Source organism: Lepisosteus platostomus, chromosome 19, assembly GCF_059453375.1.
Source record: "Lepisosteus platostomus isolate fLepPlt1 chromosome 19, fLepPlt1.hap1, whole genome shotgun sequence".
Classification (NCBI taxonomy): Eukaryota; Metazoa; Chordata; class Actinopteri; order Semionotiformes; family Lepisosteidae; genus Lepisosteus; species Lepisosteus platostomus.
The window spans coordinates 16,296,420-16,322,877 of record NC_142629.1 but is presented as its reverse complement, the minus strand read 5'-3'; the positions used below and the strand labels follow the sequence as shown (position 1 = coordinate 16,322,877).

General features: G+C 46.3%; 1 protein-coding gene and 1 long non-coding RNA gene across 2 annotated transcripts; both read right to left on the bottom strand.

The window, feature by feature from the left end:
- Positions 1-12,175: 12,175 nt before the first annotated feature.
- LOC148645251 (uncharacterized) lies at positions 12,176-14,724 on the bottom strand. Its single transcript, XR_015928323.1, has 3 exons — positions 14,427-14,724; positions 13,886-14,000; positions 12,176-13,067 (listed from the first exon to the last, which is right to left on the bottom strand). It is a non-coding gene; the product is annotated as an uncharacterized LOC148645251 (long non-coding RNA).
- A 4,543-nt stretch (positions 14,725-19,267) lies between these two features.
- On the bottom strand, positions 19,268-25,662 carry LOC148645250 (transmembrane protein 100). The gene has a single exon (XM_088612463.1). It carries the CDS (start codon positions 25,506-25,508, stop codon positions 25,128-25,130), a length of 381 nt encoding a protein of 126 aa, XP_088468589.1. The 5' UTR covers positions 25,509-25,662; the 3' UTR covers positions 19,268-25,127.
- Positions 25,663-26,458: the final 796 nt, after the last annotated feature.

Sequence of the window (26,458 nt, the reverse complement as noted above, 5' to 3'; positions counted from 1 at the left end):
TGGGTGCAGATTGTTAATTATGATAATCATTCCTGATTGAACTGGTTGGGGAGGAAATGCTCTCTGCAGATCACAGGTGCTCTAGGGCTGCTGTATCGCAGCAGTGGTTGCTGGGGGCTCAGCCAAATTCAATTTTGGGTCCTTCAACCGGCGAGTCAACAAGGTGGAGTTGCAAAAGTGAGGGTCTGAATTAAATCTTCAGATTTTTCCAGAAAAATTGGTCTAGGCATAAGTGTGTGTGTCTGTCTGTCTTGCGATGGACCGACGTCCTGACCAGAGTGTATCCTGCCTTGCGCCTATTGCCAAACAGCCTTCAATCTATTTTAATGCTGAAATTGATCAAATGCTGTCTAAAGAGTCCTGAATATGCCCTGTGTTCCGTCCATCCATTTTCCGACTGTTTTTTCCAATTCGTGTTCATGGGGGAGCTGGAGCCTATCCCAGCAAGCAAGGGGCACAAGACAGATTACACCCAGGGGTGGACGTCAGTCCATCGCAGGGCAGACAGACACAGACATGCACACTCACACCAGGGGCAATTTTCTCATAAGCCAATAACCTACCAGTATGTCTTTGGACTGTGGAAGGAAACCAGAGCACCCAGAGGACACCCACACAAACTCAGAGAGAACATGCAAACTCCACATAGACAGCACCCCAGGAACTGAGTTCCGGAAGGCAGCAATGCTAACAGCTGAGCCACTGTGCCAGCTAATTGTGTCTAGTTGTATGATTACGTTCTAAAATATAGAATGCAGTATTGCCTGCATTCATATATATGTAGCGCAGTATTTGTATCTGAAACACATTGTTATAACACAGTGAGTCCCGAATTTGTGCTGCTGTAAAAAAAAAAATCAATCCCTGAAACATGGACAATCATAAATCATTTCTCCTTCGGCCGTGGAAATTCTGTCAGTATCTTTTGACAAGGGTCAATCTGGCCCAAGCATCTGACTAAATATCTGTTGTACTCAATGTTGACGCTCAGAGTGTAATCCCTCTGATTTAAAATACCCACTGACCATCACAAAATGCTAAAAATGGTAAAACTGACGATTAATATTGTATTGGTACAACAGCTTAAAGTGTCACTATGAGCAATATGGATGTTAATGTAATATTAGAGCACCTAGACTATTTTGTGAGTGTTGGAGGCTCAGAGACAACTCAAATGACTAATAAATCATTAATATACTTAACCAGCAGTCCCAGCTTCAGCAATACTCATCAGATGAATCGCTGCCATTTAGCAATAGCTTCGAAAAGAAATTTAGATAAGGTGAACCAGCTCCTAAACTGGGGATACATTTCACCCTAATCTAAAGTAAAAACAAAGCACCATTTGTCCACTGTTGTTTATGGAGAATTAAGCATTTGTAAGATCGGGGCTGGACTAATTGGAGCTGGCTTTGCCGGCCATAGTTGGATAATTTAACTTTTCATGGCTAAAAGCTTGTTTGCCAATGAGAAATCAAGCACGAGTCAAGCAGCAACTTGCAGTACATTCTACCGTGGATGCTGTAAAGCGTTTGAATCAAAATAAGCTCATCTAATTCATATATAGAAATGTCTGATTTGAGTATAATAAAAGAACATCTGGTTTGCGTGGTACAGATATGCACCATGTGTCACTTTTCATGCAGTGAATAGACATGATTTAAATTATTGAATGGTGTCTGTGTGATGGATAGTGTCACACTGGAAATTCTTGAGATGTTAAAAACTCTACACATTTATTTTTTTGCTGCTCAATACGTTCTGATTGTTCTCCCTGAGGGATGTGTGATGAAAAGAAATGAAAGGTGACCGGTCTCTCATCGATACGACACTAAGCGTGGCTCATGGGGACCAATTACGCCATACGCAGGGTCGAGTTATTCCTCAATAAATTCAGTTTCACCGGGAAAAAAATGTTGCCAATATTTACCCAAATTAAAAAAAAAGCTGCGAAAACGTTTGAGACCCGAAAACGCAATCGCACACGAAGCCTCATTAGTATTCCAGATTTTTCCAGATAATTATTACGTTAAGAGCAAGATGAGACCTCAAGCAATATTCAGCAGGGAAATATGCAAACCGCTAGATTGTCCCCACAGCAAGACCTCCGACAATAAGTCACACTTCAAGGCTTGATTGCATCGACCTCGTGTTAACATTTTCATAAGCGAGCCAAGTGTAAAAAGACATTTATTTTTATGGTTGTAGGAGAAGAAACCTCCCCTCGGGGGGAACTCATTTAAGATTTACGCAAAAAATAAAGCCGATAACAGCGGTCTGTTCTACCCCCTAGGCGTGAAGAAACCTAATCCGGATCGCATCTGATCGTTATGTCAACCTTAAGGTTGTTCTTAACCCACCTGGGTGAACTGTTTCGCACATTATTCTGCATTACTGCGCCGGTCTCCTCCCCGCCGGCCTGTCGATACGACAGCACCAAGAACACGCAATACGCTGTTTGTGAAGACCGACAGGATAATTAAAGTGGAAAGACGGGGCAGCCCTACTCTCAGCTGCGCTTTAATGACACACTAAGACTCGCGTCCTCATCCGTCAATGTGCAGGATGCAAAGGAGCCCGGGTGGAAATGAAGCTCTGCCGGCACACTAAATATAGCAGCACCCCCACAAGATTGGAGAGGTGCAACCTGTCTGTATAGAGGAATATAATTACAAAGACAGCCTTAATCCTTATTTCTAGTAACCTCTCAGACACTGCAGAGGTGGAACCCTTCCAGACGGCCTGCTTACGTTTGTATTTGGCCTCGGCCTTTGTCTTCTCCCCGGAGATATCTGCTCCCGGGTCTGGGCTAATTTATTTTTAGCCTGCTCGTTTCAGTCTCCGTGGCGCGGCCGACAGTCAGCCGCACCAACCGCCTTCAGTTCGAGGGGCGACGCGGGCCAGTTCACGATCCAAATTAAAGTTGGGGACGCCAGGAGCTAATGAGGTAGAAAAGAAAAAAAAAGATGCTCAAATTGTTAGGAGCCGGAAATGATGCTGTGTCTTTTGTGCTAATTTGAGCATACATTCGCATAGAAGGAGAAAAAAAAGGTTTGCCAGTAGATATAGATGAAGGGTTTCCATACAGCAAATGTCAAATATCCCTCAAATACACCTCCGCATGAAGATTAACACGTAATAAATGGATACTGGTTTCACATACACATCAATAGGCAACATACAATTACTTGTGTCACCGTTTAGTCATTTGTTTCTCTTTCCCAGCTATGCTCGTGCCCCTGATCCGCTTTTGAAAGAAACTGAGCAGCTCAACACGTCTTGGAATGCGGCTTGCGGAGAAGGGAAGAACCAGCAGGACGATCCGGGCCTCCGGAGACGTCAGTGCGCCGGGTCGTGGCCGAAGTCTTCCCTGTTTCCAAGGGATGGGTGGAGAGGCACTCGTTACTGCCAATCCCAGAGTGTCTATGGAAATACAGAAGGGCACAAGCATGCGAGACAAAACAAAACAGGGCAATTAAGAAGTAATTAAGTAGTATCCTTTTCCCTGGGAGAGCTAGAAATAAGATCTTTCATACAACAGTTCAAAAGATTATATACAAGGCTCTAATATGAGCCCTTTTCACAGGTCCTTAGGGTCTGAGAGACTCAATCATTTAAAAAGACCTGGAAAGTCTGCTATATTGCAGCACAAATGGAGGGGGTTAGAGACCTTTCTCACTAAATACCTTGATAAACTTATCTCGGTGTGGATTTTGAATCCACTCTGCAACAGATCCCTGTCCCAGCCATTCTGGTAATGGGCCTGTGCGCACGTCCATTAGTAGTGTTCACTTGTGCGAGCAGTGGGCACTGCGCACAGAGCTGGTTTGGGGGGGGGGGGGGGGGGGGTTGTTTTTTATGCCGTGCACCTGCGAAAACATTTGACCATTTTATCACAAAAATGAAACCGGCATGCAAAACAGGAGTCAAGACAGCATTTAAATAAACATCGGAACGCTTCTCTTCATTGAATTACAATTCAACAGGATAATAATAGGGTAGCACATAGGAGCAATAATTATAAGTAACTTCTGATAGAGGGGGTAGGAAAGAGTTGTAACTGTTGTGAAGAGTCAAAACACTTTGTCACAGTAAGTCTGTAAATGACAATTTCATTACAATTAAATGTATGCATAATATATGAACCTCAATGACATCTTATATAAAACCTATTTTATATTTCATTACAATTAAATGTATGCATGATATATGAACCTCAATGACATCTAATATAAAACCTATTTTACATGTATTGGCATGCATGTGTGTCAAAATACCATGAGCCCTTACTGGGGCTCATCCGAATGGCATAGGCTTCCATAGAAACAGCTGAAAGGGTAGTTTACTTTTTGATGTCCCATAACTCACAGAGACTTCCGCTTACTTTCAAAATCACTGTAAACCTCAACAGTGGCGCCCACAACACATTAAAATGTGCTCAATTCAATTCTCCGTTCAGCCATAACTCTCTGTTGAAACTCATTAATGATTAAAAGTGTTTACTTTGACTAAACTCTAGACAGAAAAGAATAAGATGTCTCTCTAGATGGTTCTGCTGTCTAGCCTGATGAAATTGTCTGAGGTAATGAATGCATCCCAAACAGATCAGTGTACACACTGTAGAATTTCATCTAAGTGCCCAGCCACTGTGTAAACACCCCGGGCAAAAAAGCGGAATATTAACGTCTTGTCTCGGAGAAAACGCATTTTTTGGCTCCATTTTCCCAACATGATATCTCTTCCCACCCTGAGAGAGAGTCACTGGTCTCGTGCAGCACACAAGCAACGTGAAGCAGCAGAGATTTGTGTGCTCAGGAACAGCTTGCTGTGCCGGTCACTGGAGTGGAGAAAGACCCAAGTGTGTGGGACAGGCTGTTACTGTTCCACCTCCTCATGCAGTGGTTGCTGGCCCAGCTGCGCAGCAGAGGCGCAGACGCTGCAGGAAGCTTGAACCAAGCAGGGACTGACCAGTGTACTGGGGCTCCACTCCTCAGCTCTGTAGAAATGTGCTCTCCTTCCCTCCAGGGCTCAGTCTCTTGTGAGCTGGGTTCTGGACCTTTACTTTCCTGGCTCTTTTTCAGCCTAGTATCCTTACCCTACTTCTCACTCCTGTTCTGTTCACATTATTTTCTCCTGGTTACTCCTTTCCCCTGCATCTTGTGTTTTATTTGGCCTTGGATTGTCTGCCTGCTTCCTGAATTCGGCCTGTTCAGGTTTTGTGCTCTAGTGTTCTTTTATCGATCACTGGCTATTGGTACTATACCTGCACAAGGCCCATTCCTCTCAAGCACTTTGAGGAGCCATCTTGAGAGGTGCTCTGTTAAATAAAGTTGATTATATTCCTCTGCTCACCTGAGGTGTCTAGGCGAGCACATTCCTTGGTCCAAATCACACCCACCCCCCGCACAAAAGACACAAGAAGAGGACAGAGGGGTCTGGGCACTGTCCCCTTTTCCTTCACGCCTGGCCACAGGCCCTGTGGCAGTCAGCCACACATTAATGGAAAACTGCTACTGTACCTACCAACCAAACTTAACACAAATAGGTAAATTCAGTCAATGCCTCTGGCTTCTCTCTGAACTAACAAACAAATCAGTCATTCATCCCTTGTAGTCTTGTTCCACCCCTCAGCGCACAAGAAAAGAGCTTGTATAACAGCAACACACCTGTAACTCATTAAAGTCCACAGAGCAGTGTTCTGGGTTAAGATATCACTAGGGTCTCTTCTACCTTCTCGTACTGTGAAGGACTCATCCCAACCAGACTTGATGGCTGTGGCTGGAAAACTAAATAAGTCATAAACTATGTTATATAGCACCTTTAAAGGTGGCTTCTCAAAGCACTAAGTGAGATTAGAATCCCAATGTGTTTCCCAAGTCTCCCCCTTTGAGTACAACAAGCTTCCTGTGGAGTAGATAAGTCAAAGGACACATGTATATGTGCAAGACACTGGTAGGTGACCTTCCTGAAGACTGTGCACGAATTGTATTTATCTTTGTTAAAGTACTTCCTGTGCTTTCACCTGGACTTGACTATACTAGTCAACACTTTTGCTGTAAAGGAACAAGTAAAAGTTTATTCCATGCTGAAAAGAAGAGAAAGTTTCAGCTGTGGAGCCTTCTTCAGGTGTGCAATACTGAAGATACTCTTACAATATAGTAACCTAAGCATATTATAATACTGTGAATTAGCCCAGCGTATACAACACAATAGTATTTACTGTAGAAAACCATATTAAGGCATAAGACAGTATAACCACAGAAGAGTAAAGAAAGTACAGTAAAGAGCAGCAACATGAAAATGCAAATTGGACTGAAGACGGACATGTGCAAAAACACCATCACTTTCACTGTTGTGTGCCCCATGCTCACGTTCCTTTTTTTTTTTAGACAAGAGAATCGCTAAAATCTCACAATTACTTTCAAAAGACATAACGGAGATGAAAAGAAAACTGAAACAATTAAAGGATTCATTAGTATCCATAATGTGTTTAGTATCTTGCCCTGCAATTGCTTTCCAGTTTCTTTCAATGCCTAAGAAAACCCACCGGTGTACAGGTGGCAGATAATGAAAATGGAAAGAGAAGGTAGATCATTTTTCATCACAGAGTAGAAAAAATAGCTTCTAGATACTTTGACAAGGGTCACAATCTGTGTCTTTTATCCGATGACAAAGGAGGCTGTGATTCTCTTTAAAGGCAGACACCTGCGGTTCTGTACCTAGCCAAGCACCCAGAGCACCCACTTCTGAGACACCAGACTGGAAATCTTTTTCTGCTGACTGACGGTACCACCGCTTAAAGGCGGTCAAGACGGCCGTCATCTCATTTTAAAGACCACAGTGCCGCAGGGAGTCCTGATTAAGGAGGAGGTGTTGCCCTGCAGTTGCTGATGCCGAGATAGCGAAATCGTCTTTGGAAAACGTTATCTTGTCTAATTTTTCTCCGAGTGCGGATTGCTTTGCCCAATGACAGGTGCCGACTGGCACCTTCAGATAAAAATAGAACCAGATGAATGTTTCCAGCAACTGCTGTAAGACGCAGCATGCTGTGCTGTCAAATGTATTCATCTTTGTGTAATATTGCATTCTATATTTCAGAACTTAATCAGAGAAGTGGACCCAATTAAGGCGACACAGTGGCTAGCATTGCTATCCCGCAGTGTAAGGGCCCTGGGTTCAATTCCAGACCTGGGGTGCTATCTATGCGAAGTTTGCATGTTCTCCCCAGGTTTGTGTGGGTTTCCTCCGAAAACATGCTGGCTGGAAAAGCCCCTGGTGCGAGTGTCTACCCTGCGAAGAACCAGGAAAACGGATGGATTTTTTCTTCTTTCTGTACCAAACCTCCAACCGAAAGCCGACTGCTGGATTTAAATAGAGCGTGTATAAAACCCGCTGTACATTCAGCTTAAATGCTAAAACGTCCTGAAAGAAAAACAACTTTGAGGTGGAGAAAAGATGAAACATCAAGACGGATTTTTGGAGGGGAAAAATATCTGAGGTGAATCTCCAGCTCATTCCTCACCTGCCTGTGCCCAGCATAACATCAGGCTCCTCGGGAAAATGTGAAAATCAAGAACCGCAAGAGCTTCCTGTGGGGGTTTGATGTTTGGCGGGGAGGGAGGGCCTTGCTGAAGAGGACAGCCTGCTCTCAGGTTGTTCGCTATTCCAGTTTCCATGGCAACTAGGCAGAGGCTCAACTGGCAACAAAACAGAGAAAGAAGGGAAAAAAATAGACCTGGGATAATTATATCAGGCGCTGTAATGGAAGGGTTATGTTTCCATTTAAAAAGCAAACTGGGAATGACAAGCTACTCTGCCTTTGAAGGCTCCCTATTCAGATGAAGCATGTTAATATCAATGTGGGCCTGGCGCGAATTTGGATCCTGCCACAGTACGTCCACACTCATAATAGGTCCCGATTATCCCCGAACATCAGGAAGCCCACAGAGGGAAGGCTGGCCATTTGGTCCTTCGAAGTCACCTGGTTTCTGATCCTCAAGAGCTCTGCCTCGTCGAACTGTCTCTCGGCAAAACACCTCCCCTGCCAACGAGGTGTTAGAAAGTGCAGAATCTACGTCAAGGGACTCTTCATTAAAACTGAGCAAAACAGGAGTGATAGTTCATTACCAGTTTGGTCACCAGGTTACAAAAAAAAAAGACATCGCAGCTCTGGGAGGAGTCCAGATGCATTCCTAGGCTCAAAGGAATGAAGGAAAATGAAGTCTTATAAATACCCTTACACTTCTATAGTGTTTTTCTGGACACTCCACTCAAAGACCTTTACCGGTAATGGGGATCCCCTTCACCACCAGTGTGCAGCCCCACCTGGATGATGCGACAGCAGCTATCAGTGGGGAGGAGAACAGTGACCTTTTTTTTTTTACGCTAAGTGAACATATTTAATTAAGGTTTGTTAATTTAGACACCCTAGTGTTATACAATGTTTAGATAAGGATTATAACAGCAAACACTGTGTACTCTAGTGCACACACTCTCGAGTACCTGACATTGGATCAGAATGAAGTCCTTCCACACTGCCTTAATTCCTGCAAAACTTATTTTTAAAGCTCATCTACAAGTGACAAGCTAATTGATGCTGATGAATACCGTGAATTGTGTTGCTCGGTAAAGGCAAGGGCATGAGACTTTGAGTTTCACTTCAGTCCTCGCCGACAGTTTCTCATTGTTCTCTCCTGAAATGATACTCAGACACTCATACATTAAAATTGCAGCAGCCACTCCAACGACCCACATCTGACTTCTTGAAAAGAGGCTTTTTTTTTGGTGGTGGTGGGGGGGGTTGAAAAGTCAAGCAGGAAGAGCAATTGATGTGTCTGTCTGCCGCAAAAACCGTGCTGCTGCTTTCAGAAACACCAATTGCCGACAGATAGAAACAACTGGCATGGAACGGTCAGTGAAATCACAGGCGTTTCTGATCACCAACAGCTGATGCTCAAACCGCAGAAATACCAGTCCAACCTGTGAGGTCCCCTGGTGCTGCAGGGTGTCACAGGCAACAGAGCTTTAAAACCACGGGGTCCCAGCTCTCATTAAACTATACAACCTTGTCCATTTCCTTGACACTCATACAACTGTGCAGTATTTTCCATTTTCTAACCCCTTCTTCACATTCGGTGTGGCAGGGGAGCCTGAGCTGACCCCTGCAAGCAACAGGCACAAGGAGGGGTACACCCTGGATGGGACGTCACCCAGACACTGACAGTCACACCAGAGTCAATTTTCCCAGAAGCCAATTAGCTTACCAGCATGACTTTGGATTGTGGGAGGAAACACACATTGACACAGAGGAAAACATAAAGACTCCACACAGACAGCCCCCATAGTGCAGAACTGAACCCACTACTGCAAGACAGCAATGTTGTCCACTGCAATTCCCCCACCTCCCCTCACTGCAATTTCAAGTTGCCATCACATGGCCAACCTGTGGTTTGAGCTTGATTTCAACATGACCGAATGAGCCTTCTCAAGCTGTCACTGTGCTGGACATGCTGGACCACTGGGAAACAGGACTGACCCAGAGTGGTATGCCAAAGTGTTTCTACAGATCACCGAGCTCGCAAAGGGAAGACCTGGTGAGATAGGTTACTGTAACAAGCATCTGCAATTTTTACAAAACAGCTATGGGAGCGTTTCTGTCTTCAGCATTACCTCCTTGCAGAAGTCCGAGTCTGGTCAGTACTGGGATGAGAGACCTCGAAGGAAAAGCAGGATGCAGCCCCAAGTGAGTGGTGACCCCAACCAGTAGTTGGTGCTCTTCCATCCACAGTAGAATTCCTCAACCAATTTCCATTATGATGACACTGTTGTAAGAGGAACTATCTGGATGAGACATTAAACCAGAGTCCTGCCTATACAGTCATTAAAGATCCCAAAGCAAAGTTCCTGAAAGCGTTAACCTTGGTGTCCTGGCTAAATTCCACTCTGGGGCTGTACAGTCTGCCACCTTAAAGTTCCCTCTTCATTCAATTGGTGAAGTGATTTCTCACTTTCTGCACCTTAGCCACCGTGTTCATCATCCCGGCGGGAGATGCACTTCAGTGAAGGATGAGGTGGGTTGACTCCTACCATGTACAGTTTGGGATCCTCCAGCATGAAATACTACATAAATACAAGAAATATTGAGAGAGCACACCATCATTTTATATTATTCTCTGTATATTACAGTTGTAATTAGATTAAATGGAGGATTACTGCTAAACTCCTGCATAAACATCTAAACAGCTGTGGATACAGGAATGAAAACTGTCCAAACGCATAATTCCTACTTGTCTGCAGAGTGGTAGTACTAGCTCTGTTTAAATCCAACAGAGTGTTAAACAAAGCTAATAATCATGCTGTCCAAATTACTGTACTTGTCAGCCTTTTCGGTTTTCTTAAATAATCCCCAACCCCTCTGTGTGGAAATGGCAAATGAATTGTTATGCAAACCTGGAGGGTTGCCTTATTATGAAGGCTAAGTGGAAGTGGGTTATTTCAACGAGAGTGATCCAATAATGACTGAAAAGTCTACAGCCTTTAAAAAAAGCACAATTGTATGATAATCACTTAGGACAGTATGAGCACCAAACATCAAATACCCAACTCCTGGCGAGAATATTTTATATGGTCAACAAAACTATTTCTGCCGCTTTTCATATACTGTTCTTGATGGCAAGATCCCACTCAAGGTAATTAATGACAATTTCTCAATACAGTTTAGAAATTAGTCCTTAATTTATTCTTAACACTGAATTCTCAAAGGTTCCTATTTTACGGCCAAAGTCTGCTCTGTTGGCAGTTTATTACTATTATTACTGAAATAATTTTTACAGATGCTTTACCACAGACAATCAATCCACATGGCCAGGATAAGCACTCCTGGAAGTTTAGGTCGAATTAATTATGTTAATTTGATCCCACCGAGAGGTCACTCCGAGAACAACTCCTTGCGATTAGTCACTTAGACCCAAGGTGAGCCTTTCAGACTGGAGACTCCTGGGTCAAACCCAAGGTATACAAAGAAAAGATGACCCACATATTTACTGTAAAAACCCCAAAGCAGTTATCGGCATGCCAAGTCTGTCTGTGACAGACTCCCCCACTGTTCTGACCTGCTCCACATCTCTGACGGAGTGTTACTCATGACAATGACTTGTGTGGTGTAACAATACTGTAGACCATTTTGGAAGGGGGTATTATAGGAAGGAAATGTTGTCTTCATGCACATGCGTTAGGCTTTCATATTCTGAAGATGCTTGCACTTCACAGCTCAGATACTAAGCCACATTACGAGCTAGCTGTGTGCAGCCTGGTGTACAATTGCTCCGTTTCCCCATGAACGTGCGTTTCTCGCTTAGCTCTAGCAGAGCGCCAGCGAGTGTGATGCGAGATCAGTCGATTCTCCATCTCTCCCCGCAGTGACATTAAACGAAGACGAGTTAGATTGAGATGTAGCCCTAGACAAAGCCCTGGATGATGCCCGTTGCCCTGACGGATATTTGTGGGCGGTTTTTTTTTTCCTCTGCCCTGAGGAGAGATCACAACGGGTCAGAGCTGAACAATAAGCTATCCATCCAAAATTGAAGCTTATCAGGAGGATTCTAGTTTTTTTTTTTACAGTTAAATAAAAACACGAACTGTCAAGAGGGCTTAGGAAAAGCACAGTTCATCTGACAAAAGTGAAAATCTGATTGCCCCTCAGAAATTTTATGCAGCTAAAACTCCTAAATGACAGGCTTAGGAGAGCTGCGGGTTAATTTAATTTTCAACCGGCTTTATTTCACAGTTCTGTCTCGTTAAATGCCTATACACGTCTGCCGGGATTAGCAAGAAAAATACTGTAATAGAATAAAACTTCATAGCTATCTCGAAGGCGGACAGGTATATTTACAGAGGATCTGAAATGGACAATTATGTCTGTGTCGCACATACAGAGCGACTGTAATTTACATGCCCCCGAAGAACGCCTTACAGCCCGTGTTTGAAAAGCTTTTTTCCCCGGTACCTGTAACTTTGAGCAAGGTAAATAACTGGTCTTTATAACCACGAATGCATGCATGCAGTAGGTTTAACAAAAGAGAAAATAAGAGAACGTATGTTTCTTCATGGAAAGGGTTCTGGTGGTACCCGAACAACGATGCTTTAAAGGACGGTCTACATTAAGACAGACTTTCGAATGTGTGCTTTGTGGCACCTCTGACTGCATGGCAGGTGGTAAATATCACACGTTCTTTGTATTTTCTGCTTGCGAGGTGACATCCTCTTGTTTACCCGTCCTTCGCAGTGTTATGAGCCTCCGGCTGTTACAGAAACCTAAAACAGATGCCTTCGCTCTGGTTTGAAAAATACCATCTTTTATTCATCATCTAGGGGACTGTTAAAACTAATTCATTGTCCAAAAGAAATTCCACAACATCGGTAGTTTCGTATTGCAAACAAAATCTGGCCCCCTTTTTAGACTTTTTGACCGTCGCCGTTGGGTTAGGGTATAGCTTTGACTTTAAAGATATTGCACACAATTCTCCCTTTTACTACTTCGTTACATGCCTGTTTTATTACAGTTTATCGAGTAATAAAAAAAAAATGCATCGCTATATTCAAGTAAACCCACGACTGTAGCCCCGCCCATTGGACGTGTTTCAGCTCCAACATCTTGCACAAAGGGTACATAAAACGCCAAAATAAGATTCTTCCTCCCGAAGACCAACTCTGAAACGGTCACTGTTGTTTTTGATTTGGATTTGTAGTTAAGATAACGTCACACGTTAATGGATAAGCGTGTGCTTTTTTGTCTGTGGAGGCGATACTTTAATTTCCTTTCAACTGAAGATCACGTTGTTGTCACAGCGCTCCCCGCGCTGAAACGGGGGTACTGCCACTCAGGGGCAGCTGCAGGAACGTGCTGTTTTAGGAGGTTGACGGTGCAGGGTGGGTTAAAGCAGCAGACCAAGCTAAGGGACTTCTACCGGAGGCTGCGACCTTCGGAATGGCAGCAGACCGCACTGTGCTGCGACCACCCACAGCCCAGGACAGAAGACGGGAACGGCTGGTGCGCAAGTGCATGACGTCTGTTGCAGGATATATAAACAAAGTAAGATATCCTCGAATAAATAATGCTGAAAAACCAAAAGCACAGCACCCCGACTAAAACTTTAATATATACTTCATGTTCTCTTTTACGGCAATATTAACTTATTATTGGGGATGTTGCCATACAGCATGTACTGTAAGCGGTCTACCAGATGCGATTACTTCAATAGAAAGAAAGCAGCTGAAACAGCGCTAACCCGCCCCCAAGCACGGCTGTTTCTTTTTCTTAGAAAGAGGGGGAATAAGGGCAGAACGGGAAAGGGCTGGGAGGTTATTGCATAAGGACTGTCTCCACGGACGCGCTTTCAGCGACGTGACCTTCCTGGCTCTGCAGGGCTGCCGGAAAACCTCACCTTCCGACACAATCAGCTCGTCCCCCCTCCCCGAGGAGACAGGAAAACCCTCTGGCGTCAGAAAGCTGACTTCTGAAACTTAATCTCGCCTGCCCGTGCTCAGGTCTGGGAAAGAGTACATACACCCGACGCCGTGACGTCGGATTCCTTAAAAGACCTGACGTGAGCGTTATATTCTTACACTTAAGACACTCGGCTTCCCCAAAAACTGCCTTCGGACGGGCGCTCGTTACGCAGAGATGTTAGAGACACGCGTATGATGTATTCTACCCAAGTCCTACAAAACGTTAGTGTCCCTTCCCAGAAAAGCGGAGGACGTGGGCTAGACATCGGAGAGCCTGGTTCACGCGTGGGGGTTGCCCACGGCTAACGGGCCACCTGAAAGCGTGCGCGGTCTCCGCGCGTCTTTTCGGCAGAACCCCTAACAGACTAGGGGCGCTCACCTGAAAAGGAAGCCCGCACAGTCCACCGTTCTGTTGCTCTTCCCACGGCGATCTTAAGCACAGTCACTACCTCTTTCAGATGAACTCATCCATCCTTCCTTCCTTCAGAGGAAGCCTAGACAGAATTAATCTATCTCCATTACAAAAAAATGCAAGATTGTCCCTTTTATACAGAGACACCCTGGAGCACTTAACATAATCCCTTACATGCAGTACTCCAACACATGACCCTCCTTAATGAGGCTCATGGAGTCCATCCCTCCATTTTCTAATCTGTCCACAACATGGGTACAGGGAAGGCAGAGCAAGCAAGGGGAACAAGGCAGAATACACCCTGGACAGGACACCAGTCCATCTCCAGGCACACACACGCACCAGGAATGAATTCAGGGCCTTAGTACTGCAAAGCACTAAGACACAGTGAAGCATTATGAATTAAACACCAATGTAATCCATTAGAGTGACTCTGGGCCACAAAATGCTATCATTCCTCAATCATGTTTTCCTAACCATAATCCTTGCAAGATCTTCACCCACATACCTATGAGAATCTCTGTTCCATAGACCACAAGGTACTGTAGTATTACCACAAAGGAGCCCACAGGACTTCCCCTTTGCACACTGGACTACCCTACAATCTCTTCTTCACACTCTGAGTATCTTTCCTGTAAATTTCAAACACAAGCCACCATCCTCTACCTCCTGCTATTATCCACCAGCTCACTAATCCAGGGGCGTGGCCAGTCACCCACAGAGCCAATCATATCTGCTCATTTCCTCATGTGGAATCTCTCTCTCTCCCACTGGATGCCAATTATTCAATTAAGCCAGCTGTGTCTCGTTTCCACTCGGGCAGGTGGTTTTCAAACGAAGCCTCTACTTTCATCATTACAGAATCAACCCCCCCGTAAAGATTCGACACTCGCAGAGCTGAAAAGATGAACATGAGCCTATTTTTGTATAGTACAGAAAGACCTGCGATTTTCCGCATGAAAATGAGGATAATGATACCACTGGTACAGAAAACGACATTTTCAGAGAGTGTTACTGTCCCTACAGCACATATCACATTGTACTTCACATGCTGTGAGCTTATTAAAAACTATTACTGTGAATGTGATGTCGATGACAGCCTGCCGACGGCAATGCTCACTGATTCCTTCTGACTCCTTTCTCTTGCCTCCTTGATGGTGGTGAGTCTGACGATACAGGTGTAATGTTAGTTGTCGGACCCTATGAATTATAGAAGCGGACATGGCAGCTGAGATACGCGTGCTCAAAGCCGTCCAGAAATCAACGAGAGAGCATTGTGTAATGCGCAGAAGTTTTCTGCCGCTGCATTCACAAATAACCCCGCGCAGCCCCCGGGTGTCTAATGAAAAAACGAGTCTCGCAAACAGCCAGTCGTACCACAATGAACATCACCCAAGCATGTCTACACGCAAAGCGAACAAAATCGCATTTTGTACAGCTTGACAATTTGGTTAGCATTAGTTTCTCAAGACAACCGCGCAGTGAGCGACGTCCTATAATAAAAGAGGAAAGCCGATAATTAAGAATTCATAGTGAGTGATAGAAAAAAAATCTGTTTGCTATTTCAATGTCAAACTCGCGATAATTGAAGAGGCTTTTCCTTACTGCCTGCATACATTAAGAAACGGACATTCTGTGCTAGTCGGAGGCTCCATACGAATCATCTCCAAATTGTTTTGGGAGAGTAACAAAAATCTTGTGATGGTTCATCCACGACAGCAGCTTCCAGTATAGCCAGACCATGTTCTTACTCACCAAAAGTACAAGCGCTCACTGTCAAAGTGGCTTACAAATGCCACTTAACAAGTGGGGGAAGACACGTGCAGGAAGTCAGCCCAGATACTGAAATCTCAGGACAAGAGTTAGGTCATCCCGTCAGGCCGCTGGAAACATAAATCCTGCAGTACAAAGTGTGTCCTTGTCGAGGTTCGAAGTGCCAAGGGTTATTCACAAAACGATATGATTTTCCTAGGACAGCGATGCAGTCAAAGTTACAGGCCAGTCTGTGGTGTTGACAGCCACAGTCTTGCTGTGTGTGTTTTGAATTGTTATGCCCAACATAATTAGAATTGTTTTTTCTCCCACGCATTGTTAGGAAGGCACTTATTCCTGGTGAGAGTTGCAGCAGCCCAGAATCTCTCCCAAAAATACAGAGTGCAAGACAGGGCACACACAGGGATAATTTGGAGACAGTAATTAACCTACCAGAATGGCACTAGGAATAGGAGGTAACCAGAGCTCTGGGCACAAAGAACCAGTAGAAACATGCAGACTCCACACAGAAGGTAGCCCAGTCTGGAATTGAACCCAGGGACCCTGGAGCTGTGCTAACATCTGCTTCTGCTATTTTTGTATTTGTTTTTAATTCAGCTGTTCTAGGTCACAGATCAGATGGGGAATGAGAAGAGGAAAACAAGACCCAGAGCAAGGATTGCTCAATACCTCTGGAATTCATGTTGCAAAATCGTTCTCCTGCCTTGAAGCACAGTGATGTGATGTGGGATTCGGATTTGTTTGGAGTGCTTCCAGAACTTTGTATTCTTCTCCATGACAAAGTCACCCAGCTGTAACACGACATCATGATTATTTGTTATTTTGTGGTAGACCCATGTCTTGTTAAACGAGTGAAAAGAATTAAGGGGTGATGTCACCCAGGATTCCCCGGTGAAAGGATTCCAGCAGGCTTGATCCCGCAGAACAAGGAAGAAAAAACTAACATAAGCTGACCGCAGACCTTCAACAGTGAGACAGGGATTTCTAGCTGTAGTCTTCAGAGTCACCACAAAGATGGGTCTGAGTTCCCTGAAACCATGATTTGGTCAACTAGCAGCCCACCCAAAAGAAAACGTGCGCCTTTGGTTGGCATTACCACAGAAAACAAATGGTAAAACACCCGGAAAACAACAGATGATAAACAAGATAACCTTTAAAAGGTATGTTCTGTATTTGTTAACCCTGTTTAGACCACTGAAACCAGAGGCCAAGTCAATATAGCCAACTAACTGCGATTCATTTTACAGACATTTTCCTGTCCTTCCTTCCATCACAGCGTGACTCCACCGGGACATGTGGAGCAGTCCGTCTTTTGGTGCGTCGGGCTCATCTGCTACACACGTGGGCTGTGGGACTCACAGGCTGGGAGATGCTTCCGAGAGATAAATCCTTTCTAGGGAAGAGCTCTGCTCTCCACAGCAGGGCCACGACTTAGACCACTGAGACTGGTGCCTTTCAGGCTCGGAGGGCGGTGCCGAGTTAAGAAATTGAGAGGGAGTCAGTGTAACGTGCCTCCTGGCCTTAAATGAGACTGGCATGGAGACGTCACTCGCCTGGGACTCCCAGCAACATTCGAGCCCTCTGTGATGAGAGGTCGGTCTTTCCTCACAGCGCGTTAATCTACTGCGTTGCTACTGGGCTGTTCTGCTCTGTTCAGACACTTCCAGAGGCCTGACTTGACAGCAGAGTGAGTCTTGGCCAGGGACGAGCTACAGATCTCACACTCGCTCCTGCCCTGAGAGACTAGAGGGTGTCACTGTGGCTCAGCTCAGTCTCCCAGGATTCAACAGCACGGCTGCGTCTTCTGACGAAGCACAAGCGCTCTGCTCCCCGTTAAGCTCGGGGATTAGAAGTAGATTGAAGTCTTTGGCTCCTCTGCTCCCAGGCGGGCGACGGAGGCCGGGGCACAGCTGGAACTAGGCCCCGCGAGGTGGAGGGAAAAATCTGCCAGAGTGGCGGAGAAAAAAACGGCCTCCTCTCTATGGATTTTCCCAGTTCAAGCCTGAGCTTGACCACTGACTCACTGCGCGTCGCCAACAGCAACGGCCACCCTTGGAGAGGGATGTGACAGTGGCATTCAGACAAAGCCCCCTACCCGGAGGCTCTGAAAATTTCGCTGGAAGTGGGAGAGCAGCTAACAAAACGAAGGGCCCCAATCCCATTTATATAAAGCACTCCCCAATGACCTTATCTCTGTCTATTTTTAGCACAGTCCCTGAAGCTGAAAGCTTCCGCGCTCTATTAAAAGAAGCCCACGGTGCTGTAGGCGTTCTTCCTGGGTGCTCAAGGGTGTGAATACTGAAACAGCGACAGAGAGGGGGGACGTGTCGGGGGCAGATGGCTGAACCTAAAGCCGCGCGGATCCGCGGCGCTAAATATTTCCCACGCTTGGAATCGGCTCTCAGGCCCACAAATGCAACACGCCGACGACAACAGTCGGACAAACGGGCAATTGTTCTGAAGGGCGCATGGAAAATGTGGCTCCTAGACAGTTCAAGGCGAGGTTATAGTTCTTCCGACCGCTGTTTTTAGAAATTGAAGCAACCCAGCGGACCGTCGCAAACCCCCGAAGCAGCAAGCGAGAAATGAAGATGCTCCTAAAATGAGGAGCATCCGTTCTCTAAAAGCTGCTTATTCCTGGTGGGCGTCATGGCAACCAGTGCCTATCCTGGAAGTAGAGGCCACAAGGCAGGACTACTCTCTGGATGAGACGCCCGTCCACCTTGCACACGCAGGAACAATTGATAGACACAGGCCCGTCTTTGGAAGGTGAGGGGAAACAGGAACATCCGGAAAAACCGCCCCTGAACACAGGAGTAACAGACAAACTTAACAACAAAGAAATCCCTCAACCTGGCGGCTGTGAGGTTCAGTGTGTGGCTGAGGGATGCAGAAGTCCAATGAATCCCTCTCTACAGACAGCAAATTGTGCGTGAACTCCTGCAGAACCCCAGTCCCCAGTCTGGGGTCCATAGCCTGTCTCAACATGCAATGGGAGAAAGGCAGGACACACCTTGGATGGGACGCCAGTCCATTGCCGGGCACTCACGGGCAGAGACACCCACAAGCGGGCCAAGGAGGAAGCCCACGTGAATACAGGGAGAACATACGAACTCCACGCAGACAGAACCCCAGGAATTGAATTCAGGGCCCCAGATCTGTGAGGCAGCGATGTCAACTGCTGTGCCACTGTCCCACCCTATTTCTAGCAACAGTAAATTAGAATTGTTATATGACCTTATTGTTTTTGAGCTTGTTGATTCGCTGGCCAATTTCAGCACTGCTGAAATCTACATCGTGTTTCACTGAATACACTAGGCAGAGGTGTCTTGGCTTAAATCAGCAACCTCTGTACTACAAGGCTCATCACTGCCATTGCTTTTTGGTTTTCTTATGGCAAGTCATATTTCATGGTGCGAAATACTTTGATTTGCCCTGGAACTTAGATAAAACTTAATTGAGACAAGTTCCAATGATGCACGGAGTCTTCTGTGGCCTCTGATGTGGTGTTTATTCAAATGTTTTTGCTAGCCTGCTGGGTCATTGCTTAGGAAGAGAAAGAGACCGACACAGGAAATGCTTCAACATAATATCTTTATATTTAATACAGTTTAAAATACTTTTAAATGCATGTATAAATATGTATATACAGTTTATATAAACAACAGAGGCTAATGCAAAACTAGTGTACATATACACATACATTCAGTATCTGATACAGTAAATTACAAATTCCTTACATCTGCAAGTTTAACTGCAACATACCTTTAAAACAGAGACTTAAACTGAAAATAAGAGGTAGTTTTCTTCTTTGTGGCAAATTGCTGGGGTACTGACAAGTACTACATTAGACGGACTAAATCTGCATTCTGTCATTTCATTGTACATTTATTTAACAAAAGATTTGTATACAGAAGTGTGCAAAGCGATTAGAATGTACCACTTTCTGTGTGGTTTAGATGTTAGAGTCAAGATTCATGAGACTAAAATTTCGTCAGGAAACGTGATTACAATAGACATGTTAAAGATTGTCTACATTATTTAAGAAATCGAATCTACCACACGCGCCAATGATTCTCAATAGCAGTAGAAATGTAAAAAAAAGCCACCAGCCATACAATGCAGTAGACTGCAGTTTGGCATTACTCAGCGTCCAGGAATGCATGGAATTATTGATAGGAATAAGTCGTTCAGCTGATCGTACTATACTGTCTGGGAAGAATTCCACATTCCCATTGTTTCCAAGCAATGTCTCAGTCCAGGGTTAGTATACTTTCTGACACGTTTGCAAAACGCTTTGTTGATAAAGTGCAGTCACTATAATGACAATACTTTGGGTGTTCTGATATTTTTACACACTGAAATAGTACATATGCTAACTTCACTGCAGTGCAAAAGACTCACATATCCTAGTCACAATTAGGAGATATAGTATGTGCATGGTGTGAAGGTCCAGAATTTAATCAAATCCTCCACCAGGCGGTTATGCTGTTATCTTATTATTATAACAGCTTTGGCTGGGGTGCGAAGAAAGCAGGCCTGTTGTTTAGTCATCTTTAAATGGAGTTTATGACGAAGGTTTGGGAGAAATGCTGGTAACCCCATTACCTTTCATCCCGCTGCTCTTTTTTTGTAATCCTCCACAAAGTCACTTCCCAAACCGCTATAAAAAAATCCCAGTCGGCCTCCCTCTTCCTCACATTCATTTCTCTATCGCATCTCTCCTCCACCTCATCTCCCCCTTTGCAGCTGTCCCTTGGGTTAATATCACTCCTCATGGGCATCCTGACCTCCTCACCCCACAGCCAGTGGGTGAAGCCAAAACCCCAGAGGGCAGAGGGCATTAGCTCAACATTTTTCAAACATTCTTCACGTACAATAACGCGCCCTGATCATGATCTTCAAGGTCTTGATCACAGTAACCCAAAGTACACTATGCTTGAATAGCAGACAAGAGGTGAGGTTGTAGCTGATCCATCACATTGACCAATCGGATCTAATTGACACATTATCAGGTATGTCTTGTCCTTGGCATCAACATATCCACAAAGCTTAAAGGCTACTTGTTGTACACCAGAATGCTTCCTTTTCATAATTGTCAGATTAAAACGAAATGGCTACAGTGTCGGTACCACAGACTTGTGCTACTTCATATAGAAGGAAAAAATATTGAGTGAAAAGAGCAGCAAAACGCCTAAGACCATTGCACAGCAGTGTATATGTGTGAATAAATGTGACCCAGAACACATTTGCAGGTACACATTACACAGGAAAACAGGACTTATTTTATTTGCTCTCTCTTTCTTAATCGGCGATAGAGCTGCTGTTGAACACGTGTTGAACGCCTTTCATCTGGGTCAGCACATTCCTGACAAAATAGGGTTGTTTTGAGGCAAACATCTACCCAAATAGAAATTTACAAGTATTTATTTCAGAGGCCCTCCCTGTTGAAATCGGGCCTCAGCTGTGTTTCGGCTGTCCTCCAGGGGAAGGACACCATGCCCTGTGTTTGCAGGTACGTCGCCAGGTCTTTTCATCTCTCTCCAGCCTGCCCAGGCAGCATGACAGACCCCCAGACGTGTGTAGTACTGCATTCAGAGCACGCAGGGCTCTTTTTTTCTGAATGAGCAAGAAGGGTTTTTTTCTCTCTCCCATGAATGCAGATAGAGCAGCCTGCTGTCATCCAGCTGTTAACTCTTCCCCTGCCAGACAGAAGTGAGGCCGCCATAGAGAGAGAGTGAACAAGCAGGGAAGAGCACTCCCTTCCTGGGAGACACAAAGGCTGGGCGACTGGCTGTCACCTCACCATTTTACATTTGCAAGCCTGAAGCAGTAACGGGACGTGAGCACAGTATTGGACCCCCACACCCCTATCTGAAAACTGGCAGAAAGTGGCACAGCCCCTGTCCCACCTGTCGTGCCAGAACGAGCTTTTACAATGATCAGATTTGATTAAGGAGGGCACATAACGATAGACTGTACAGCAAATTCCACACGGGCTCCTCTCTCTACTGTGGATTAATCGGCACCTTTGCGGATATTCAACCACAAACTCTCGACCTGTCAAAACTCAAAAGTTCGAGGCCGTCCGTGGCGAAGACGAAGTGGTGTTTGGCTTAACGCCGCTTGGCTGACACCCCCAGGACTGAGGAGGTGACCAAGGGGGCAGCGACAGAAGTCGAAATGGGGTGGAGGAAGGAAAAGAGAGGTTTGCTTATCCAATATATCGTTTTCGAGAACTGACATCAGGAATGACTATAATTCGGAACAGCCAGGTCAAAGAGAGGCTCGGTTGTCGTCATCCCTCACTAGGAATAACAGCCCCCAGGAATTAAGGATACGGAAAGGATTACAGAGTGTTTAGTCAAAATTTGGCTTAACCTGCTGGGCTGAGGGCTGACCTCCTGGCCGGGGGACGAAGAGGCAGCTGCAGAGGTGGCAGTGGAGGAGACGTGTGCGAGGGACAGAAGGGGATCACGTCCAGTATTTCTAGTGTTTTAGGAGAGGAAATGAGGTCAGCAGTGATGATGAATTACTGACAGCTGCGTCCGATTGAACGTAGCTGATGATCAACCTTTCATTATAAACCCCATTTAAGGACTTTGTTTTCATACCAGGACGATGGGTCGGCAGCCAAGGAGCACCCGAGTTGATTTTTATATTTAAAAATGGGAAACTGAGCTAATGACACCAGAAGCAGATTGCAAACTTGCCTGGAAAAGAACCGCAAGAAAGCAGCCTGAAAGATCCTACATCAGATTAGGTCCTTAACGAGCCTTTTGTCTCATCGGAGGATGCCGAAGAAATAAATGACTTTGTAAGGATGAGTCTCCCCCTCCCAACATGAAAGGTTGGGAGGCACAATGCCTGTCTGCTTTTAGGGACTGCTACTCAAGCAGACGTCTTCTATTAAGGGGATAAGAAACAAGCCAGTGAAACATTACTGTCACCCGATTTATCGGATGAAGAAATTCATTAGGCTTTTTACCTTCCACAGCTTTCCTCAAAGACATGAGGTGCAATATATTCAAATATTCTTTTTTTGCCCAAATAGTCATTTTTGCTATGCTGTGTCGCAAAAACCTGTGTTAACAATACTTAATAGCTGACTACATTCGGTAGCTGAATCTGGTATTGTTTAGAAAATACCCTCCTGTTTTACTGAAGGCAGGGTTAGAAAACACCATAATCAACCATAGCTATGTGGTTGGATTGGGGAATAGGCAGGGAATATGAGGTAATTAATATGTTTTTTTATTTAATAAGCAGGCTTAGAGCCACAGTTACATTATGTGCTTTTAAGACTCATTGTACAGCAGAATTTAAAATCTGTGTGCTGTAGTTCTCAGCAGAGATTTTTGCTTTTGCTTATGCTTTTATAGGCACTATAATTTTTTGTATATTTTTGGCAAATTTGTATCTAAATTTGCTATGCATTTTGAAAAAGGAATGCAACGAGATATTTCAGAAACTTTCACAGCAAATGTAGGAACACTTATGCAAGTCGGCTGAAAGAAGGATTTGACATTTACAGCTTCGCTCCATGCTCTTAATAAGGACACAAGAAGACTGTGGTTTTAGCAAGGCAGTAAGTATTTTAATGAGGATGGCACAGTGTGTTGAGGCCATACTGGCATCCTTGTACTATTAAACCTCTCTTGCACTCTGACTCTACACTGCACACAGATCAGGCAGAAAGTTTGAACAGCAGGTATGACCTAAGAAGGCAGTGCTAGGAATCTAGCAGTGCTTTCTGCATTTTTAAGAATAGATATTGCACACCTGCACCATTCCTACTTACTTTTTAATATATACACAGTTGAATAAAGCGTTACACCAGCTGTTAAATACTGTACACAGCTTCATTGTAAATTTCTGATGAAAAACCATAGAAAACGACATAACAAAAATACAGCTTAGGGCTTAAGTGAATCTGAAAACTACCCATACTTAGCTAACCAATACAGAACCGACCCAGGGTTAATAGCATTCACAAATACTGTCGAACCAAGGATATCTGGGATGTTCAGCCAACAGACCTCGCAGTCGACAAACCTGTCTGTTCGGTTCCTAGCCCCTCGGCTCGCTAATGCCCCTGCTTGGCTGTCGTCGGCTGTTTCCACAGAGAGCTGGCGCGGACTGTCTCCCGGCAGGAAAGGGAAGAAAGGAGTGGGCGACAAAAGGTTAACATCCATTTGAAATCCCCCCTTTTGGGCTCTGAGCCACGAGAAGGGAGGGGGGGAGGGAGCTGGCGGCCTCTCGGAGCAAACAGAAAGCGGGGCTCTTGCTGAGTCTGGTTCCTGCCGCGTGCAGGGGGACCCCCCCTCCGTGGGCCAGTCCAGTGGGGTTGGCAGTCAGCGGGAGCAGCGGGCATCAGGCATCAGGCAGGATGAGAGGCCAGACTGACGTGGTGACAGAAGCACATGCTCCTCTCCCACACACCTTGCACACACAAGGCACTGCGGTCGAATTCAGGCAGATCTTGTTCTTTTAAGGGGGCTGAGGCACTGCTGCCAGGAGGGATCTCAGACTCGTTTCCGTGTGACCCCCCTGGGCTCTGGAGAGCCCCGTGTCCCATCCTGGGCCGGCCATGGAGCTCCCGACAGCGAGACGACGGAAGAGCGCCGAAACCGTCTCTTACGGGTTGCTGCCCCCGGCGCGGTTTCTCTGTGTGAGCGGCAGCACGAGCTCTCACGGGTCGGGACTCCGAAGCGAAAGTTAACCTCCGCGTCAGACGGGGCTTCTTTCCAAACGCTTCCCGAACGCAGCCGGAGCTTATCAGCCAGCTCAGACGGACATTTGTGATCTCGGTGGAGTTGGGAAAGGCATTCAGCCAGGACTGGGAGTTCTGGCGCTGAAGTCCCTCTGCAGGGAGGGGGGAAAGTGAAAGAGACTTCTCCTTCAAGCACAAAAAGCAAGTTGCAGAACATACCAGGTTCGGTGTCCAGTGGCACAAAATCTGTAGTGTCACCAGGTGCCCTGCTCTGCCAGTGGATCCTTCTCAGACATGTGAAGTTAGGAAGCCAGCTTTCCCTGCCTGTCAGAACACTTTACTCAGACCGCCTGCGTCCGCGTGCGCCTGTGGGGGGGGAGGGTCTGTCGTCTTCTTTTTCATTGAAGAGAAAAAGAGAAGAGCTTGTGACAAAAGCAGTTGAAAGACCCCCGCGGATCAGGCAGTTTCTTTCTTCCCAGCAGATATCCTGCGGCCAGCCGAATTGTCCGGCTGGGGGCAGCAGGTGGCCGGAAGGAGCAAAGCGAGGAAAAGCGCCGGAGAAGTGGGAAAGAGGGTGCCAGGAGGACCTCCTGTATCACCCAGTCGCCCCGCAGTTCTGTTCAATCCCACAGCCGAGGCGACTAGTGGCTTAACCCCTCACCCACTACAGACACTGCTCGAGTCCAGGTCCAAGGTGGGGGGGCACAGTCTTGTGTCTGCTCTTCACAGGGGGCAGTGCTCTGAGCTGAAGGAGCCCCCCTCCTTCTTTTTCCTCCTCTTCCTCTTGTGCACCTGCCAGCAGGCCGTGGCCATGGCCAGCAGGGCGAGCCCCATCCCCAGCAGCACCACGGACACCACCTTGGCCTGCTGCAGGTTGTTGAAGTAGAAGGTGACGCCTGTGCCCGCCACCCCGATCACCAGCGAGATGACGCCGAAAGGGAAGATGCAGCGGTACCAGGACTTCTCCGCGCCCCCCGTGGCCTGGGCCAGCCGCTCCAGGGTGGAGAGGGGCTCGGGGGGTTTGGGGGTCCCATCTGAGGCGGCATCCTGGGCTTCTGGGGCCTGAGTCTGCCGGCAGGCCAGAGGTCCGGACTTGCAACCCATTACACCAGGAGTCGCTGAGGGAGCCCACTCATTGTCAAGGAGAGGAAAGGCAGCTGGAAAAGACGGCCACAAAAATGCAGCCAGCAGCACTGAAGCTCACTCTGCGTGCTGCCTCCCGGATCGCCAACAACACATTTTCAACTCCTGCGCTGGGCTGAGGGGAGATATAAGCAGACGAGGGGAGGGGGGGGGGCCGGGAGGGGCGGGCCCCCGCGCTGCCATTGGCTGCTGCCCCGTGTGTGATGTCACAGCTAGTGGAGGGGAGGGAGGCGAGCAGAAGGCTGGGGGGGAGTTAACTGTTCGCTGGCCGAGCTGCTTTAACGCAGCCCTCTCCATCTCGATGAGCCCTTTCCCTGCCAGGTGAGGCCGAGCTTTTTATGACAGGGGAGCTTTGCTGCTGTTCTTCCCAATAAACGCCCAGTCCAAAGCTCTGCTGCTTTTTAGAAAGACATTTACTGGGAGCGGTAGGGGCCTGCTTGTGTACTTGTGCTCTCTGGTCGGGAATATTGCTGGCCTTCCCCCGAGCTCCATCAGTCTTTCATCTTATCTGTGGGGAAAAGTGCCATCAGTGGCATGTGTGAACCAGACAGGAAAGGAAGGGGGCAAATGCGAATTCCCAGAACGAGCTCCCACAGCCACACACCTACACAGGTCCTTTTTCGATGCCCAGTCTGCCTGCTGCTTTGATGACACACCAACTGTCATAGCAGCCAGCACACGGGGGCAGAGGAGGAAGAATGGGCCGGGAGGGGATGGTGGGAAGAATTCTACAGCGGGGTTGTCTTCTCGCGGCTCAGATTTCTCAACAGTCCTCTATTGCCGATGCAGTGGTGATGAGCAGTGGGGATTACCATTCTCTTTTTAAGGGGATTGTTCGGGTACACAAACGTGCAGTTTTAGAGATCTGGAAATGGGGGGCCGTTAGCAACAACGCAGAGAGAAAACCGGTG